Source organism: Stegostoma tigrinum, chromosome 21 (assembly GCF_030684315.1).
Source record: "Stegostoma tigrinum isolate sSteTig4 chromosome 21, sSteTig4.hap1, whole genome shotgun sequence".
Taxonomy (NCBI): domain Eukaryota; kingdom Metazoa; phylum Chordata; class Chondrichthyes; order Orectolobiformes; family Stegostomatidae; genus Stegostoma; species Stegostoma tigrinum.
In genome coordinates, this window is record NC_081374.1 from 33,759,507 (window position 1) to 33,781,936 (window position 22,430).

The 22,430-nt window shown below is 38.7% G+C and overlaps 1 protein-coding gene across 14 annotated transcripts in view; it reads left to right on the forward strand.

Moving 5' to 3' along the window:
- Positions 1-22,430, forward strand: part of LOC125462946 (synaptotagmin-B) — a 579,758-nt gene that overhangs the window by 434,792 nt on the left and 122,536 nt on the right. For all 14 annotated transcript variants that reach the window (XM_059653434.1, XM_048553466.2, XM_048553467.2 and 11 more), the window contains 2 exons: positions 13,549-13,734; positions 14,828-15,003. In XM_059653434.1, the coding sequence (XP_059509417.1) occupies positions 13,549-13,734; positions 14,828-15,003 (362 nt within the window). The remainder of the gene's footprint in view (positions 1-13,548; positions 13,735-14,827; positions 15,004-22,430) is intronic.

Below are 22,430 nucleotides of genomic sequence, written 5' to 3' on the forward strand. Positions count from 1 at the left end.
TAAGGAGGTCATGAGGCACTGGAAAAATTACATGTAGAGTACTGTGCACAGTACTGGTCTCTTTATTTAAAGAAGAATGTAAATGTATTGTAAGCAGTTCAGAAAAGGTTTACTAGGCTAATAGACAGTTTATCTGATGAGGAAAGTTTGGACAGTCTGGGCTTATGTGCCCATTGGCATTTAGAAGAGTTAGAGACAATTTGGCTGAAACGTACAACATCCTGACCAGCCATCCTATCACCCTCACAACTATCTCACCTTGCCTACTAAAATGCAGGTACCTATTCTCCCACCCACCGATACACCCAGAAATTCTGGAATTAAAATCTGAGCAGGTATCTGGCAACTCATATTCACTTCTAGAACTCAATCTTGGATGCCAGGCACCAGCATCTTAGGGCGTGTTCCTTGGGCTGTGGCTGCTTATATCCACATCCATGAATGCTGGCACCTGATATACTAGCCTCACCGCACCTTCATGGTAATCTCCAAACCACATACAGCATGCTCTGCACGTTAATCCTGCATGCCGGAGTGTACCAGCACTTTGTATTACAAAGCTGCTGAAAGGACACTTTGCATGCAGAGACAAGCACCCAGCTCACAGATTGGACCAGGGAGCATCATCTCAAGGAAGCTTTCTCACTCATCATGGTGCACACTTACAGCATCATCTACCTGGATTTTCATAGCATCCCTGCCTCGTCTTCTCTTATCCTGCATTTCAATGCTTTGCCCCCTCAGCCGCACTTTAAATACTTCCAATATTTCTGTCTTGTTTGCAGTTTAATATAGAAACCAATCCAGGCAACTTGTCATGCTGGTCAGTTATCATCCATTCACATGGATGGTTGTACAACAGAATGTAATCACAGCTGCACTATTTGTAAGCCACATACACAGCAAGCACATTGCATTGCTACAAGCAGACATCCACATCTCAATGTCTAAGGGGAATAGCACTCCATCAAGTCCTCAGGCAGGGTGTCCCAGCACAGTAGTCAAAGCTAGCATCCACATTCAGTCCATGGGCTCGGACACAGTCAGTTAGCTGCTTGCAGTGGTCAGGGTCAGGTTCTTGTCCTCCTAGCAGGTGAAGAACTAAATGTCGGGCACCTCACCACCTAACAAGGTTCTTTCTGTCCCACTGTGGAGTATCTTCTCTTATAATGGAAGAAAGGGAAGGATTGAGTGAGATTGTGGGTACTGGTGCATGGTGTGGTGGAATGGTGGTGAATTGTCCTGAGAGGGTAAAAGGTGCAGAGACCATGCATGGTTAGTTGTGTGGGTGGTTTGGATGGGTGGAGTGATTTGAGGGAAGTTGTAGACCATAGTAAGATTAGTAGGACATGAGTTTTGGTGGGAGGTGGGAGCAGTAGAAGAGATAGTAAGTGTAAGGTAGCAGAGAGAAGGTGTTATCCCTAACCATGGTGAAGTGAAGAACATCAATGATTTTCCTTCAGCAGATCTGCACTTTCCTCCAGACAGTTGACACTGTGCTGGCCAAAGCGACAACTTCTTGAACAGGATAGCAGGTTCTGGCATTGTGGCCTCCACTGACTGTCTTGGGAGGAGGGGATGGTCCTCCTCTGCACATCCACAGCTCGTCAGGACCTCTAGGTCCCTGTTCAAAAAATGAGGTGCCAATTTCCCGTTATCTGTTACATCCAGGACAAATATCACAAATCCACAGGCATTTGAGATGCCCAGTGGCCTTTTTAAAGGTGGGTCAGTTTCAGGGATTCCGGGATATCCCAGCAATGGTAAGCACTTTCAGCAACAGCGAATGGGAGAATCTGTCTTACAATCAGATGAGAGGGATGCTACATGGATGCAGTAGGTTATGAATGAAATATGTTTGGGATAATTGCATGTGTAAACTCATGAGGCCTCGTGGAGAGTATCTTCTATAAAATTTGATGTAAATGAAACTTAGCTAATATGTGGGAGGATTTATTACCTTCAATATATTTAACATAAAGGTGGTTAGATTTTTGGTAAGCAATGGTTGAATGGTCATCAAGAGCAGCTGGGAATGTAGAGTTGAGATGATAATCAGAGCAGGCAGGATTTATTGAATGGCAGACCAGGATCCAGGGGCAAAATAGCCTACTCCTGTTTTAGTTCATATAATCATTTCCAGGGGAGCCCCTGCCAGAGACTATCCAGCATCTAGCATCTAGTGATGTGAGATATAAAGGAAGTAAAGAGAAAATAAAGGTGGTAAGAACAGAAATGCATAATTACAGATGGAAACTAATGATTTTAGGTTCAGAAAGACTGAAGAACAGAAGTATATCACAAGGAAGGACATACACTTCAGGCTAAGAAAGTACATTGACAATGTTGGAGGCTAAAGGTATTGTCTGAAAAAAGAGGAATAATTGACAGTTGCAGCCAGTTACAGTGAACAATCCACTACAGCAGCAAATTGAAGAAATAGTGATTTTAATACAAGAGTGTTCTTAGGAATCATTTTACTCTTCCCAGTGTGATATCTGAACTAAACAGAGATATCAGTAATGTGCACACAGTGCCTATAGTTTTTCTACACTTTCCTAATTCCAAGTTTGTGAATTCAAGTCCAGCTTGAGATATCTGAGCATGTCTATGCTGATGAGTCAGTGCAGTACTGAAACAAAGCTACATTGTTCGAGATACTAACTTTGGATGAAGCATGTACACCCACATCATGTCTGTCTTCGTAAGTAAATATTAATGAACTCCTCCCTGATACTGTCTGGAAAAGATCAGGGAATTCTCCTGATGTCCTACTCAACATTTTTCCCTCAGGCAACACCATCTAAAACAGTTAACTATTTATCAAATGGTTCTTTGAGGGACCTAACTGTGCACATAGTAGAAGCCTTGCATCTCTGTCGTAAAACCATGAGCAGCTATGTAGCAGCCCTTTAGTATTGGGCTAAGGCAAACAAAATGATACAGGAAAGGTTTGGGATGTGGGAGGACTGCCCAACACCATCCTGCTGCCATGCTCGCAATGGGAATGTTGTCAGATGAGCCATTCTCTGGTAACCAAATTAAACCACAAAAGGTGCCAATTAGAGACCACTTTCAGCCTCCGGGAGCATTCTTATTGTGTCAGTTGGGCTGGCCAACTTGTGAGTCTATTGAAAATAACACACTTGGAGAGGGAGATGTGACTTTGTTTGAACACTTTGTCCCACAGAGGCACTAGGCATCCTGCCTGTCAATAGCGATGTTGTGCCTGTGAGGCTTCCTGTCACAATTATACCACCTACACCTACTGATTCTGCCCTGGCCAGCCATTTCTTTGACCAAAATGGGGTTGAGTGGCTGGCGAGGGGATCACTGTCTGCTTTTGACTACAATACAGTGACTTCTGCCATCTGTACAAATCCAGCCTAGTACCTGCATTCAAATGCATCTCATTGGCCAGGGAACACTTTACAACATCCTGAGGTTCCAATAGATGTTATTTAAATGCAAGTTTTTCTTTCATATTAGAATAATTGATAATGTTGAGTAGGAATTTACTACCTGAAAACAATAAGAACAGTTCATATTCTATAATGTGACTTGATGTTTCACTGTCGATATTGAAATGAAGAAAACTTCAGTTAATTTTCATACATTTTTTTTGATACCCCCCCAACAATCTGTATCTGTGCCATATGGAATTCTCATTTTAAAAAAATTAAAAGTTTTGTAGAAAAGTTGAAAGTCAAGATACAGCTGCTGGCAGAAGAGAGAACTAATTGAATTAAACGCCTTTTAATGAGGTTGGGATTAATTAGTTTAGGATCATTGAACAACAATGCCCAGTCCGCATTATTGTTCTAGTGCCTAAGATTATTAAATATCCATCTTCTATCAAGTAAAGCTTATAGCAATTAAAAGTGAGCATTTCCTCCATCACTGGGGCACAGAAGTTACTCAATCAGAACTGTCTTTAATTTATCTGTATTGGATAATTTGTTTAACTTATTGTTTTGGTATTTTCAGCGCTAAAACTTCCAAAATAATTGCAAACCAGTGTTCAAACTACTCCTCAGGAGTACTTCCATATATTTTTTTACATGTTCAAATAACATGCTGTACTGCAGAGCTATAATCTGCAGTATGAGACTAAAGCTGATAAACTCTTATTCAATTCTGTGATTGAGAGCCAGCCTGAAACTAAAGCTACAAAATAGCAATGCATCTCACCACTGAAGTCAGTGCTACAGAAGCTAGGGGAGGAGACAATGCAAGCTGTTTTAATGCCAGCATCTTCTGTCATGGCCCACACAGATTCCCATGCGGTATCATGGGCATCCCAACGTGTGTATCAGAGGATAATAAGACTATAAAACCGTAACAAATAGGAACAGGAGTAGGCTATTTGGCCCCTCAAGCCTGCTTTGCCATTCAGAAGGATCATGGCTGATTCAGCATTCCTTACATCCATATTCCTTTGCTTTCTGTGTAACCTTTGTTTCCCCTATCAACCAAGGATCAGTCAATCTCAGCCTTAAACGTACACAAAGACTGCCCTTGAAGCTTTCTGTGGTAGGAGTTCCAAAACTTTACAACCATCTAAAAGAAGACTTTCCTCCTTATCTCAGTCTTAAATTGGAGCACATTTATTTTGAATCTTTACCCTTTGGGCTCATACCGCCCCATTAGGGGAAATATCCCACATGCATTTACCACATCAAGCCCTGTATGTTTCAATGAGATCACCTCCTTTTCTTCTAAACTCCAGTGAGGAGAGGCTCAACTTATTTAGCTTTTGCTCATGAAACAATCCCTCCGTTCCAAGGACCTTCCTCCGGAATCTTCCTGAACTGCCTTAAGAATGGTTGATGGTGAGATTATTCAGCATCAAATGTTACATGCTGCCCATTATGTATTTTTGGACCTCACCAATCCTGTTAATGGCTTCTCAGCCAAATATGGATTCAGCTTTTTGAAGAATGCCACATTAGCATTTTCTAAAAAGATCTGCACGGGACTTTCAGGTGAGGTGCAATAGACTTTCAGTTTCAATGGACAAATTATATTCAGTGTTGTTGAAATTGTGATAAAAAGGACTTTGAGTGTCTGACAGCCGAAAGCTTCTTTACACCGATGTGAGCCACATCTGCAGTCCTTCTGGAGCTTCAGCAGGACAAGGTCAAGGATTCAAAGGCAGCAGAAAGATGCTGTGGGCAAAGGAAGGAGAAAGGCTGTCAATGACAAGGTGGAGCTAAGGCCTATTGGCAGCAGGTCCCTGACCACCACCTCACCTCAGGAAGGAGCTGTGTCTGGGATAGCTATGATTTGCCAAGGAAGTAGTGACTGCAAACAGCAACTCCCTTAGCTGATGAATTAGTACTCCTCCAAGTTGCGGGTGGCAAGGAAAATGCATTCTGGGTGAGGAGTTTTCAATACCCATCAACGAGGGTGTCTCAGTAGCACCCCTACTAATTGGGCAGGCTGACAATATAAAGGATATAGCAGCTAGGTTGCATCTGTGGCAGATGCAAGGGAAGTAATGAGAGAAATAAAAATCTTACTTGACTTCATCCTCACCAATATACCTGCTGCAGACTCATCAGTCCTGGCAGTAGCAGTAGAAGCAACTACCACATTATCATTGTGAAGATGAAATTCAGTTCTCTCTTTAAAAATGCCCTCCACTATGTTGGAACTACCACAGTGCTGAATGGGACAGATTTCGAACAAATCTAGCAACTTATCACCGGATATTCGTGAAGCACTGTGGACCATCAGCAGCAACAGAATTGCATTCAGTCTCTAACCTCGTGGCTCAGCACATTCTCTCATCTACCATTATCACCAAGCCAGAAGAGGAGCTCTGGCACAATAAAGAATGCAGGAGGGCATGCCAGGTGTAGCATCAGGCCTAAAACTCAAGTGAAAATATGTTGAAACTATAAAACAAGGGACTACTGTGTGTCAAACAGTGGATATAGCAAGTGATTGACCTAAGTGATCCCACAATCAGTGATTTAGATCTACGCTCCACAGTTTTGCCACACCCAGGTATGAATGATGGTGGACAACCAAGCACCTCACTGGAGGAGGAGGCTCCACGAATATCTCCATGGTCAATGAGGGGCAGCCGAACACATCATTCAACTTCTGCAAGAAATTGTCAAGTAGATGATCCAGCTGGGCCTCCTAGAGGTCCCCAGCATCACAGATGCCTACCAAAAGCTAATTCAATTCACCCCACAGGATAACAAGAAATAACTGAAGGCAGTAGGCACTGTGTCTATAGATCTTGACAGCATTCTGGCAATAGTACTGAAAATGTGCTCCAGTACAAGCTGTGCTCCTAGCCAAACTGTTGTGGTACAGCTACAGTACTGGCGTCTACTTGACTATATGGAAAAATCGTTGAGGTATGTTTTGTGCAGAAAAATTAGGACCAATCCAAACCAACAAATCATCACCCCATAATCCTGTTCTCAATCATTAATGGAAGGGGACATCAATGGTGTTATAAAGTGGCATTTATTCAAACACAATCTGTACACTGATGCTTAGTTTGGCTTCTGGCTGGGCCACTCATCTCCTGACTTCATTACAGCCCTGATTCAAACATGAAAAAAAAGCTCAACTCAAGGTAGGAAATATGAGTGACTATCCTTTATATCGAGGTAATATTTGAGTGAGTGTGGCATCAAGGACCACTAGAAAAATTGGAATCAATGTGAATTTGGGGAAAACTGTCCACTGCTCTGAGTAAAAAATAGCATAAGATACTCAAGCAGTGGCCATTCAGTTGCCAGCCCAATCTGCTGGATGTGGGATTCACTGGCTAAGAGAGAATTTATTGCCCATTCTGAGCACAGGATTATGGGGCAGTGATGGGTTAGGTTGGATCCTTGAGAAAGGTCAGGTTCACTTGTCCCAGACTGAGATGGGATCAAAGTTGACCTGGTCAGGCTGCGCACCCACCACCCACCCCCACCCCTGCTTCTTCCACACTACCCGCAACAAAATCTACATTGCATCTCGAGCTTCGTTGCAGCTCCCAATTTTAAATGTCATGGCAACCTGAGTCATGGGTCAAAAGTGTTGCCCTGTGTGCTTCTCCATAGACACGACAAATCACCACAGGGTGGTTCTGACACAGTTGGTGTGTTATTACATAGGTTTGCCTATATTCAGCCCAAAGAGCACTGTAATAAATCTTACTTCCCAGTTCACCTCTTCACAATTAGTGAGGAACTTCTCTGAGCTAGGAAAAGCTAAAATAGTACTCATTATTTACAGAATGAAATACACCATCTTCCATCCTTCTCCATCGCACTAAGCTCCTTGATTTCCTTGACCATCTCAACATTAGAATCAAACTCCCTTCTGTCACCTTTTGTGGCTCCTGTTGCACTGAACCTCATTACCATCACGTCTATACATTTTCACTCTCCTCAGAGCTCATTCTCATCACCATCCCATGTTTATTGTGACCCTTAACCCTCTCCATATTGAAGCTACCTGCTCCTTCAAGTTAAAAAGCCGCATCTCGTCACCACCCACCCTTCATTCTATATTCATCTTCCTCTGGATCTGGACTTGGTCCAATCCACAGCAAATGACTGAACTTGTCACACCATTCTGAGGTGCAGTTGAGATACAGCAGGCTGAAGACAAAGTGAAACTATCATGCACTAATTGCCAATTTCTATGTGTTCCAGAAGGCCTTCAATGGATAGTAATCTAAAACATGAACTCTAGCTGAAATTTGTCCTATCCTTGACCAGAAAAGCTGAGACCAATCATTACACTGACTGCAACATATTACTTCAATCAGATCAGAGATCAAATCTGGCATTTTCCTGACTCATTTCATCCATGTGGTAGATCCATAGGTCGACACAACATTCGAGGGCTGAAGGGCCTGTACTGTGCTGTAATGTTCTATGTACTTGCTAATTTCTGTCCACAGGAGTGACAAACCTCATCAGTTCCCACAATATTCAAAATCCTCTTGTGAAGTTGCACTAATTCCCACAGAGAGCTGTGAATGAATATTTTAATTCTATGTTGACAATGTGAAGGCTTTGGCATGTGATGTTTGATTCAATTTCAGTTTCACTATCATAATCTTTTCATAGTCGGTTTTACTTGCGGTGAAATCCTTCATTGTGAACCCCCACAAAATGCAATAAGTTATAAGTAAAATATTACAAATAAACAGATACATAAAGTGGAGATACATACTGTGAAAGAAAACAGTTAATCACTCCAGAAGTATTTGAATACTTCGAATTAATGCATCATAGACAAATATAAATCCATACTGTACTCTGTTCTTCCACTCAGTATTTGAATTCACATTTTCTAGCTATATATTCCAATCACTATCTCTATTAAGCTGACAAAAAAACTTATATTTCAGCAAAATGTCAAGCACTCTGGTGTTACATATTTCAAATGCTGACTTTGGAGCTTTTATTCATTTAATGTCAGCCAAACATACTGAGGTTTCTGAAATCTCAGTGAGTGACAATGGCAATCAATTTGAAGCAAACCACTCCATTAGAAAAAAAAACCTAATTCTTCAGTGGATAATCAAAATACTGTAGATGTTAGAAATCTGAAATAGAAATTAAATGGTAGAAGTATTCAGCACATCTGGCAGCATCAATGAAGAGAATAGAACATAGTTCGTGTTCCCAGTTGCTATCTTTTCATCAGTGACAGTGTAGATGCAGAAAGAATGTTTCCATTTGAGGGAGAATACAGAGCTAGGGGCCACTGTTTTAGAAATAAGAGGTCATCTATTTAACAGAGAGAAAATGCATTTTTTTTTCTCTCTGAGGATCATGAATCTTTGGAATATTCCCTTCAAAGGCAATAACAGCAGAGTCCGTGAATATTTATAATCAGAGATAATTGATGGAACAAAGGGGTTGAAAGATTATTGGAAATAGGTGGGAATGCAGAGTAATCAGCTCAACTCTGATCTTACTGAATGACAGAGGAGTCTCAAGGCATGGAGTGGCCTTCCTTAGATGCTAATTCACATATGCATGTGCATCAGCTAAGAACTAATCGGATAAATGAACAGATTTCAAGGATGAATAGCCTGCTTCTGTTCTTAGATGAACCCCAGTCCTTGGTGACTGTTCAATAACTCCAGATTCCATCAGTGAGCTGTTGTTCAACTGTTGCAGCACTTGTTGATGATGCTCCAACAATGCTGTTACATTTTGAATATCAGATATTTAACAAAGTGATTCTGAAGGATTGTTAATATATATCCAAATACTAGGACAATCCTCTTAACTGACAGGTAAGTGAATGATTTCTCAGTTCCCAGTAGGTTCGCTATAGAATTGTAGTATGTATAGTCATCTAGACATACTTAAGGCTAAATCTTTAAAAAAAAGACATTTGGACTAACTGGTTGAATGCCATAAGAACATTAGGAACATGACTAAACATATTCCACTTGACCCCTCAAGCCCCCTCCGCCTGTCAATATGATCATCAATAAAGTCTGATCTGGTCTTAACTCCATTTTCTTGCCTATCTTCAATAATCCTTGACTCCTTTGTAGATCAAAAGCTTATCTAACTAAGCCTTGAATATTTTCAATCAACTAGCCTTCACTGCTAGCTGAGAGAGAGAATTTGAAACACTATGAGGAGAAATTCCCCTTCATTTGTCAATTAAGTGGAGGGCCTTTTTCAGTTTGGAATTGTTCCCCTTAATTCTGGAATTCTTCCAGCCCTTGAAGTTAGAAAGTGTTCTATCAGGTACCCTATTGTCCCATGAAAATTACTTAACTGGCTGTAAATTGCTTTGGGGTACCCTGTGGATGTGATAAGTACTGTAGAAATACAAGGCGTTATTTTTTACCCCATTCTTGAGTGTTGGGAAACTGGGGAATCTCCCTTCTAGCTTTCAGGAGACTGCTTTGCATGGTGACAACTCCCAGTTAAAACAAGACAGTCATGGTTCCATACAGAATGGAGCTAATGATCTGAAACCAAAACTACAGCAGAAATGTTCTACATCTGGAAATCTGGCACGCTGGTTTGGAAGATTTTATGATCCCATAAGGCCCTTTATGGAAGCAATGTAGCAGTCATCTTAACTGTTAGTAGTAAGATCTAAGAAAAAGTATGCAAAATCTTTCGGTGTTACTAATTATGTACTGTAAAACATGTGCAAAGTATCATTGATGGAATTGTCGAATAGAGTGAATATGTTCTTGGTCAATTCACCACATAACCTCCCACCTCTAACCACCTAGCCAAAACCAATGCCCAACTCCAATAATTTTGTAATTGATAAACAGAAGTGTTTAAAGAATTTTTAATGCACCTCTTATTCTACACTAGGTGTGCTCAGGGCAGTTATCTGGATCAAACCATTATTCCTGGTGACTCCAAGATAACCTGGACTGGAATCCCTAACTACTGACACAAATGGCAGCTTTTACATTTCTATTTGAACATAAACTTCACAATCCAGAACCAAATATTGATGCTGCCTTAGACTGGCACTTATTTCTGTTTAAATATGCTATTATTCAGTCATAAGAATTCTCAACAACATTCTGGACAACAAAAGAAACTACCTCAGCAGCCCAACCTAAACCTCCAACTAAAATAAATCTGAGACTTACTTGTCAATTTTGGGAACTTGAAAGTTGTCATTGCTACCTGTGGCTGATTGAGAATTAGTGTGTGTGTGAAAATGCACTTCTTTTCACAAATATAGTCAATTTGATTCAACTTAGCTTTATAAGTCCTCATTATATATTCTGCTTACCATCTATGAATGGAATAGAATATTGATCAACCTCATGCAGAAGGCTTCTTTTAAAAACTGAATCTTGGCAATAGGCAACTCCAGCAAGATTAGCATTTACTGCCCATTCCAAACAGTCCTTGAGAAGGTAATGGTCTTATTGGTGCATTGGTGCAGCACATGTTGATGATGCTCCAACAATGTCGTGAAGTACTAAGAATTAGGTATTTAACACAGTGATTGAGGAGGATTAGCCATATACCTTCAAATACCAGGATGATCTTCTTAACCAACAGATAAAGAAATGATATCTCAGTTACCAATAGGTTGTCTATAAAATTGTGGTTCATATAATCATCGAGATACGTTTAAAGCTAGATCTGAAAAAAGACAGAGTTAAAGCATTAAAGAGATGCCAAAATGATTTCTCAATGTTTGGCACAATTAAGATATAATCAGAATGTGCACGATGTAATTAAACTAGTACTTGGTTTTCTCATGCTACTATCATACCTGTTAAAACATGTTCTGCAACAGCAGATGAGGAAGATGGAAAAGTGTTTTTTTCTGTAGTTCAGTCATCATTTTACGGAGCTAGTGTCCTGCAGCATACCATAATTTACTGAAGCAAGATATTTTCTTCTGTAAATGATAAAAAGGGATAGGCTGTGTTCATTCTATTCCTAAATGACAAATAAAACAATAGGGGAAATGTTAAGCAATATTAAAATAAATTCTCCTAAGAAATATAATTTCATTTTCAATTTATTTGTCAGTCAAAAGTTATTGGAGTATAAATAAGTGGCATTAAATCTCAATACTTTTATGATCAGGGTTGTTATATAAAAGCTTGAGTACCAATTTCGTCGTATTTTGTTTCACATCATTGTCCAACCATGAATTAGGTGGAATAAATGCAATAAAGTAGTTTGACTTCAATGTTATGAGATCTGTTGAGAGTAAACAATGAAATAATTAGATGCTAGAAGATGATAGTTAACTGGTTGCTTTCTTCTGGTCATTGCTAGAACCACAACATTCATGATTTTTAGATTCTATCATTCTTGTAATTTATTATTGAGGATTTCTTTTTTTGAAAAAGTGTTTCATTTGATAGGAGAATGTACCAGATAACAATGATTGATGATAAACTACCAGGTTTTTTTTAAGCTTGATGCTGAAATTGGGTAAATCAAAGCCTTCCAGTGGGATAATTGCTACCATGATTAGATTATTTCTTATTGTACATTACATAAATTCATGTACAGACCTAAACCCATCATATTTTGTTGTTAAAATACACCCAATTACCACAGGCCACCAAGGTTGGAGCAACGACATGCAATTGTACAGTAGTACAATTACTGTGGTTTTGCAATTAGGCAACATTCACTAACAATCCTGAGTGTGCAAAGCATAATGCTGACAACCAGTTTAGGATTGGCTGGGCTCAGTGTGGTGCATTTGTATGTAATTGCATGTACTGAGAGCTGTATATTTTAAAATATAGGGCCATGCTTTTGCACACACAAAAACATTTGCACACACATCGCACCTGTTCCAACACCACAAAATATGTCACATCTCTTCATTAGAGATAATGGGAACTGCAGATGCTGGAGATTCCAAGATAATAAAATGTGAGGCTGGATGAACACAGCAGGCCAAGCAGCATCTCAGGAGCACAAAAGCTGACGTTTCTTCATCTGACATCTCTTCATTAGTTCATTTCTCAGAGAATTACCTCCACAAATCAACATCAACCTGTCTGGTTTAAAAATTAAACAAAGCCTGGCAGTTAACTCTCCATCATCATCAACTGGTGCATTTCATGGCAATATTGACCATTAAGCACTCTCATAAGGTAAAAATGTTGAGTCTTTGCCTCAAATTGTTGTTGTTGTAATTGATCTATTAGGTATAAGGTGAAAAATTTGGATAAAATGTGTTTTTTTAGAAATACTCAGGTTCTCTATCCATTGTGATTAATGGTAGTTTGTAAATTTCCCAAAACCATGTACTAGCATCACCTTGGACTTTGATCACTACAGCCATTGCCGGTGGCCCGGAAATTTTGAGGAATTTTTAACATTAAGCCCATTTCCACAGTGTTCCATGTTATCTGCAGATGTGAGCTCAAGACATGCTGATGGTTAACAGTCTAACTCTCCAATCCTGATCAGTAGATAAAATAGATATCCATACTTGCATACTGCTTTGGAGCTGTTTGTCCCTTCACTGAAGTACAAGATAGCTCAAGAATCAAAATAAATTAAGAAACGTGAAAGTTGTGCAATCACCCTTCCTGCTGGAAGATAAAGAAAAGAAGTGAAATGGAAGAGGAGGGAATGACAGAGGAAGAAATTACTTTCGAAAATATTGCACACCGGCAGGGTTCAATTTAATAATTTACAGCTAACAAATGAGAATGTGAAGAACCTTGGTTCAGTTTATCTTAATTTGAAAACAATATTTGCTTTCAGAATTACAATTGAATTCACATTAGTAATGATTGATGCATTTGCTTCATGGTGTGCAGAACAATATTAGCACGCTTTCTACTGTATACAACTTCCCTGCTTCATTGATTAATATGATTTCATTCCAGTAGAATACATCAATTGCCACTGTGAGTCAGCATTAATTTTTCTTTTTGTTTTGAATAATAGATAAGCCTAACAAAGTATCAATACATCTTTCACAAAGAGAAATAAAGAAATCAGAAGGAACTTATGAGTTTTAACAACTCCTGACTGAAATGTATATTTTCCCGAATGCTGAAAATAATTGTTCTTTTTCGCCCACCAGCTCTTTTCAAGATGAAGCCTAGGGCAACAAATCCACAGGCTGTGGTGGCCCCCATTGTCACAACTACCATGATGCCAGTTGACACTGGAGATAACTCAACTGAGGCTGGAGGCCTTGGAGAAGGGAAAAATAATGTCTTTCAGAAGCTGAAAGAGAAATTTATGAATGAACTGCATAAAATTCCATGTAAGTTTGTTCTCAGTCAAATCATAAAATGGTGTTTTTTTTCTCTGTCACACAGTTACTGTTTTTATTTGAATCCACTTGTTCTGAGTTTTATTTCAAGCTCTTCCTGGATAAAAGGCTGCATTTGATAAAAGATGTAGCCACATCCGTCAGAAATTCAAAGGTTTTCCAGAATAAAGGTCATTTGAGAAGGAGGAGGTGAAAGGGTTAGTTGTTCATTTTAGCCAAAAAGAAGTAAACTTGTATTGAAAAATTAGGTTTCAATTTGTTAGAAGTATTGTTACATTAATATTAAGTGCCTAAATCAGTATCAGAATGTAGAACATCCACGTGTTTTAGCAGATTTCATTGATTCTGTAAGGTCAATAGTATTCCATTTAGATTTGAATAACAAATCATTCTGGTCCTATCCACTCAGATGGGTGTTGAAGGATCCAGTATAGTGTATTCATTTCATACCGGTCAAGATATATGGTCTGGTTGCGATCCAGCATGCATTCAGTGTGCCCCCAATTTCCACAGGCATCAGCTTCTCAAATATTGCTTGGTGCCTGACACCAAAACAGCAGGATGCACAGCAATCAAGCTAATGTTTTCCAAGGGACCACCAAAGGCTGCCTTCAAAAAGGACATTCAAAGATGTTTTTTCACTAACCTGATGCAAAGGCAGTTAAAGCAGGAATTGTCTCTGAACTCTACATAAAATTTGGAAACAGCCAATCTCCTGGTCTCTCTCTTTCAACATTTGCAACTCAAATTCAACTCGTCCCTCCTACCTGACACAGCCAACTCCTAGTTATGCTATTTACTGTCAGCTGATTTCCATCTTCTTCACGACAATTGTAACTGGTCTCTGTAGCACGCTAGTCACTTCTTGATGATGCGAGAGGATCAGTTTTGAAAAGTCTTCAAGCCCATAGCTTTTGGGATGGCACTGGGCTAATAAATAGAGTGCAGACCACTTCCTAGGCTGGAAATGTGAACGTTATGGCTTAGGTCATAAAGATGTTTGCCTTAAATACGCCACCAGGAATCTATACATTCTAATATGAAATTGATGCCAGTTCACTAATTTTTCAAATCCATTTGCCAGTGCCTCCTTGGGCTTTGATTGCCATAGCTATTGTCAGTGGCCTGCTTCTTCTCACCTGCTGCCTCTGCATCTGCAAGAAATGCTGCTGTAAAAAGAAGAAAAACAAGAAGGAGAAAGGCAAGGGGAAAAAGAATGACATCAACATGAAAGATGTGAAAAACTCTGGTGGAAATCAGGTAATGTACTGAAGGGAAAGTGTAAGTGAATATTTAATCGCATCCGAGTTTACCAAACTATGGTGTGTGCAAATTAAAATCATTCTGTAGCAGTTGCATATTACAACTAATTTAGGTGCAGAAATATTATTTGTCATAATTATTTACATTTCCTTTTTAAGATCACCTTCGTTCAGCCAGCAAATTCCTATCCGATTCCATGCATTAATGGCTAATTCTGTCAGGTCCTAATTTAGTGCATGATTGATGGAGTTGACCACTCACAACTTGAAATGATGAAAGTTGTACAGCATAAAAAGCAGTTTTGACACCTGATTGGTTCTCATTTTCAACTGTTCAGAGCAGTGCAGAATTGGCCCTAATGAAGCTGAGCAGCAACAGTGGATTTTAAACGCACTAGAAAAACATCACCAAAAGACAAAAAATTCTAAATTGCCAAAATCGACAACTGTTAAAATCCTGAACAATTAGTAGGAAATGGCAAATGATTGCTTCCATTATGAACAAAGGTAGCCTAAAATCTCTGAGGAGCCAGATTATTATGTGTTTCTTCTAAATTCGCATCATATCAAATTGGTTTGTAACATCCTTGCTGCCTTGTGGTTCAAGGAGAAAACCTATTACTTTGATCTTCATCTGTTGAAGTAGGACATTGATTTTGTGTCATACAGGAATTGTCAAAATGCACAGCAGGAACAATAGCAAAATCCAAATAGCCATGTTAAAAGAATGTGTTGCAAATCCTGCGCAATTATTCATGGATGTGACTCACAAACACTTTGGCCCATCAGTTCTTTGGTTGATAAAGATTGCTTTGTTTCAATTAAATTTGTACTATGATTTTCACAAAAAACATATGGCCGTAAATTTTATAATTTTTCTTTCAAGTATTTAATTACTTCAAGAAAACAGTGATAGGCCCGAACTATAAAGCACACTGTTTTATGGTAACATTATCAGCAAATGTACAAACAGAAAAACAACTAGAGAGATGTGGTGTATCTGTCCCTTGAACCCATCACTTGTAAGCTCTTTGAAGTTGGAACACACCGCTGTTTTTGAGCTGTTAATTCCCTTATCAGCAGTGTTTAATAACTGATACATTCTACCTTTGCAAAACCAATACTTATTCTTTGGTAGTGTGATTACTAAATATCCTAGCTTTAGCTTGTTAGCTGTTTCCTCCATTAAAGAGTGGGGAAAAAAATCATGTTTGAAAATTTGATTGGCACTGAATGCTATTGATAAGTGGACAATAAGTTTTCAACTTTTGTCATGGTTGACAGAGATACTTCTGTTTATTCAGACAGTTCAGTGCAAAACTGAATCTGGTGTGACATTAAAACACTCCAAGTAACTGCTGGTTTCTTTTAAATGCACTCACTACATACTAATTTAAATTGAACCTTTAACACTATTCAAAAATAAATAGCAACAGATATCAAAATCATATTTAAAAGCTTCTACCTTGTTGCTTTATATTGGTAGAAACATATTTCTGGTGCTAGTATGATGCAGACAGTATTGCTGTCAATTGTACATTGCACTCCTTGAGCCACATTCACTTTGATACAATTGATATTAACTAATGTGTATAGCATGAAGTCAATTCAGCCTAATAAAAATGGAAAGAACTATGGATGCTGTAAATCAGAAACAAAAACAGAAGTTGCTGGAAAAGCTCAGCAGGTCTGGCAGCATCTGTGAAGAAAAAATTAGAGTTAACATTTTGGGTCCAATTCTGAGGAAGGGTCACCAGACCCAAAACATTAACTTACCACAAAAGTAATTAAGAAAATAGCTTTCTGAATCATTTCCCTCCTTCCCATGCCAACTTTTGAGGCATGGGGTATGTTATTATTATTCAGTACGTATGGCGGGGCAACATATTATTCAGGTCAGTTGACTTGCTGCCAGACCTGCTGAGCTTTTCCAGCAACTTCTGTTTTTGTAGAGAATTCAGCCTGTTGCGTGCTGTTACCCAAGACAAATTCTACCCGCAGTGCAAAAAATGTTAAAGGAGTTGTATCTCTTCTCACAAGTGAAGAGGTTCTATTACCACAGTGCACTGTTTGAGCTATGTGATAAGATCATTGTTTTTCCTCTATTTTGTTGAAAATTATTTTTATGTTCCTTTTAAAATTGATTGTTATGTATACGTGTTTTGACTTCTTGAGATATGACAGACCCAGATTTACAAAAAGTAATTTAAAATGCACATTTGTAATCTTTGGTACAAGACATCCCTGCTTAAGACATTATTTTGCAGTGAAGAAGACATTTTTAGAAAATAAATTCTTTTTTAGAGTTTTTTTACTTAGGCTACAATTCAAATACACCACAATTTACTTGACTTGTATATCTTTCAGCTAGTCATCATAAATAATCATAGCTGTTTTGGGTCAGAACAAGGTTTTAGGATTTGTTTTGAACATTGTCTGTCCTTTAAACATGCCTCACAGCTGTGATTGATGAAAATCCTTACCCAGCAGAAACCATGGCAGTAAAACTTGACAACTTTATACTTTAGACTTTGAAGAACTTCTTTTCAAGTCAGACTTGGCGTAAGAACAAACTAGTTAACTGCAAATTCGTTGATATTTTAATTGGATCCCTGTTGACACAAATAGTTTAGCGGCATTTGCAACATCAGAACTGAGTAATGGGCTGTAAGTCTACCTTGGCACGAGGAAAACATGGCCAGCCGACTTGAGTGAGTCCTATGCTTTGGATGGGAAGCAATTGGAAAGCCTGAGAATGAGAGGAAGGTGGGTGGACAATTGGTTTTGAAGCTCAGATGGAGAGAAACAGAGGAAGGAGCGCTTCAGATGCACACAGGGCATCCAGAAAAGAAGCACACTGTTCTTTCCCACCTTTACCATAAAATTAATTAAGAAAATAGTTTTCTGAATCACTTCCCTCCTGCCCATGCCAACTTTTGAGGAATGGGGCATGTTATTGTCATTCAATAGGTATGGCAGGGCAGTACATTATTCAGGTTAATTGACTTGCTAACATGCTCAATTTCTTATTTTTTATTTATATAACATTTCAAAATCAATTGGCTGCTGAGGGGGCTGAGGGGTGGGGGGGTGTGGCTGCATAACCAGGCTATCTATGATCAAAGAGCCAAAAGACTTTTGCATGTGGCTGTCAGTGAGGTGAAAGATAAGTGCTATTCCTTGGCTGATGACCATGAAATCTGGGCTAGTAGAAAAAGATTTCCTCACCATGAGCTGCTTTCACCAGCAAAAGCATTCACAAATCCCAGCTTTAGTTGTAACTAACATGTCTGTAGTCAGACAAGGGTATTGCAGGAGATTCTTATTAATGCAGAACCAAGCCTTTTTAACAACCTAAGACACCCATCAGATTTCATAATTGGCTCACTGACAGCTTATCAGAAACCTTTTCTGTGTACATTACATCAAATGTACTATAGAAAAAAAATGCCCTTTTGATTCAAATAATGCCTCCAGTGAACTTAATATAAATGTTTTCTTAAGATTATTTTGCAACCAGAATAAATCTTGCAAAACAAAATTCACATGGAGTTTGAAGTTGTAACCTTGATTTGGACATCAGACTGGAGAAAAAGTTGTAGCGGAGTTTACCAGGGATTGATGCTAAGACATCTGGTCTTTCAGATGTATATTAATTAGACTTTGGTGTATAGGGCACACTTTAAAATTTTGCAAATGGGAAACTTGAATGTCCAGTGAATTTTGAGGAGGGAAATGTTAAACTTCAAAAAGAAATTGACAGGTTGAAGAATTGGATGGACAAGTGGCAGATAAAATTTAATTCAGAGAAGCGCACTGATTATTTTTGTAGGAATAACACAACAGTTGATGTCAAATAAAGGGTATAATTAATGTGAAAGTATGGATTATGAGCAGGAACAGAAGAAAGAATATGTAGAAGTTATAATCTGCCTTATTTTCATTCCTGCCAGCAATGTGAATAGCTTCACATTTTCCCATAACAAACTCCAGCTGCCAGATCTTTTCCTACTCAGCAATCTATCTATATCAGTCTGTATTCTCTTAGTGCATTCTTCACACATTTCTATCTGTCTTTGTAACATCAGCAAATTGACGTACCATGCCTTCACTATACATATCTAAGGCATAACCTAAATTATCTTAAAAAACACAGACCCCTGCAGCAGTCCACTCATCACATGCTGCCAACATGGTAAGGACCCATTTATGCATACACCATTTCCTGTCAGCCAGCCAAACCATTTGCCCCTACTTAACACAATAACTTTTTATGTGGCACCTTGTCAAATACAGCCTGGAAATCCAACAATGATGCATCAGCAGATTCGTCGTTATCTACTGTATACGATACTTGTTCAAAAAAACCTCCAATAACTTTGTCAAACATGATTACTTTCTCACCATGCTGATTCTTCCCACTTACTTTGGGTTTTTTCTAACTGCCCAGCCATAACCTCCTAATATCTTCTCCACAACAGAAATCTAGTGACTTTTGGAAAATTAACACCAACACATTGGCTACCTCATCATCGCCCTCTTTGAAGATCCTAGTGTGAAGTCCATCAGGATCCGAGCAGTTATCAACACAAAAACTCCATCAGATTACTGAGTAGCACTTCCTGAGTGTTTATAATATCACCAAACTCTTCCCTCCTTCAACCTTCTGATTTAAAGGTACTACAGGGATGATTTTATATCCACTATTTTGAGGGCAAAAGCAAAATATTTATTCATTACATCCTCCGTTTCTTTGGTATCTACTGCAAACTCCCTGTTCTCACCCCCTAGAGGACCAACGTTTACTACGATTAGATTTTTTCCCTTTTAGCTATAGAATTCTTGCTATCGATTTGTACATTTAACAGATTAGCTAGTTTCTTCTCATACTCCTACTTTTCCTGACTAATCTTTAACTTATTTTCTGCTACTCTTTATATTCTGACCTATTTTTCATCTTTATATAATTGTACGCTTTCTCCTTAAGTTTGATGTTTTCATTAACTTGTTTGATTAACCACAGATGCTGGGTCCTCCCCTTATAAATTTTCTTAACAGTAGGAATCTTCCTATTCTGTGTATTCTGAAATACCCCTTAGTTGTTCCCTACTGTTTCTCTAATAACCTATCCCAGAGCCTCGTATGTCAGTTCATATCATCAAATTCCAATTTTATGTCAACACTGTTAGTGTTATCTAAGTCTTAGACTATCTCTTCTGCCTCTCAAACTGAAAGTAAATTTCAACATTGTGTTTGCCGCCACCACCCATTACAGGGACACATCAAACCCCAGCAATTATGATCTGGGCTCCAGGAGGCCCACTCTTCACGGGTCACTGGGGGGGAGGGCCACTTTGTTTGCATTGTGCGTATGGAACCTAGGACAAGAACAGCACCATGACCCTAGATTTCTGGCCCTACCCTGATTGCCGTTAACTAGGGGTGCCTTTACTCTGAAATTATTAATTATTCCTGTCACAATGCACAATCCCAAGTCTAGTACAATTTTTCTGTTGGTTCTAGATTTGTCATGCTAAGAAACTATCTTAAAATCTTTCTCTAAATTTTATATCCAGGCTATTACTGCTCATGTAATATTTCTGGTATGCATAGAATAAAGTCATCCATAGCTATTTAATCCTATTAGAAGCACCCATTTTCTTTTGGATACTCTGTTCTAAATTGTCATTATTATCGGACGGCTTGTAGAGTGCCCTTTTAAGTGACTTCTTTCACTTGCCCTTCCTCATTTCCACTCAAACCAATTTATATGTTGATCTCCTGAACGAACAGCAACATTAACTATTGTAATAAAGCCATCTCAGATTTAACAGTGTTACCCTTCCATTTTTACTTAGCTTCCTATTCTTCTTTAGTGTTTATACCCCTCAATATTCAGGTGTAGATCCTTGTCATCCTGCAGCTATGTCTCTAATGGCTGTCAGAGATCAAATTGATTCACTTCAATATGAACTCTTAATTTGCTATATGCATTCATATACAGAGCATTTAGTTTTATCTTTCTATCATCTTTGCCACATAGCATCTTGACTGTTGATGTATTCTTGAGTTTGATCTGTCTGCTCTTCCTGCCATTCTCTTACTTTTATTTCCCACAATACTATTTTGTTCTCCTGCCTTGACTCTATCACTCTTATTGTTTAGTTTAAGTTTAGTTTAAACTCCACTTCCTCAAGTATACAATTTTCCAGAACACTGGTCCCAGCATGGTTCAGGGGTAGACCATCTAATGTTACCTCTCTGGCCTTCTCAAATACCAATGTCATGGCCCCATTGAAAATCCCTTCTCCCACACCAAACTTTGATCCACATATTATTGTTTCCATGCCATCTACCAATTAGCAAATGTTTCAGCTAATAATGCTCTGCTTTTCCTTTTGTTGCCTGGTTCTTTATGCTGTCCAAACAGAATATCTTTTCTCAACCTGCTTATGTCATTGGTATGTACTTGGACTACAACAACTATGATTGACATGAAGGTACCTGGGCTTAATAAATTGGGACATGCAATAAAAAGTTATTATGGAATCTTTATAAAGACAGGTTTAGTCTTAATTGGTGTATCTGTATCCAGTTCTGGACAGTACGGTTAAGGAAATATGTGACAACACTGGAGAAAGTGCAATAAAGCTTCACGAGAATAGTTCTAGAGATGTAGAACTTGAGTTATATTGACTGTAGAAGCTAGAACTGTCTCTCTTGGAGAATGGAAGGTTGAGATTTGAAAGGTATGCTAACTGTGAGGGGGCTGACTAAAGCAGATAGAGAATAGGTTCCCATTGGTAAAAAGATTGATAACCAGAAGGTACAAATTTTGGATAATTCGGAAAAGAAATAAGAGACTTGGAGAAAATCTTTTATGCACATTGAGTGATTTGTGTGTGGAATTCATTCCTGAAAGAGAAGTGGTGGAGGTAGATTCAGTCATGACATTCAAAGGGAAGTTGGCCATTACCCAGAAAGAGAAATTTCTAGACAACAGGAAAAATATAGGGGAGTGGTACAAGCCTAATTGATCTTGTGGAGGGCTAGCATTGAAATGATTGGCCTACCTCTATGCTGTAACCTTACAATGATTCTGTGAAATAAGAACCACAGCTCCCTGTATACAGGAAGCATTTTGATCACAAACTAGGATAAGTTTTATATGATTTATATTCATTCACAGCATAATTTGTAATTGAAGACAAAACTGTTTTGTGGATCTCATGATTTGTAAAATTAAGTTAGAAGATTCAAGGGCATTATTAGCTTTTGTCTGGGCATGTATTAGAAATATGTAGTTGCTGTCATTTGAATTTTCCATCCACAACCTCTGGAAAGCCACATTATCACTCATATAAAGAGTTCCTTTTAATTACAACCCTAATGAAGAAGGAAGTATTGTCCATTGATTCGGCCAGC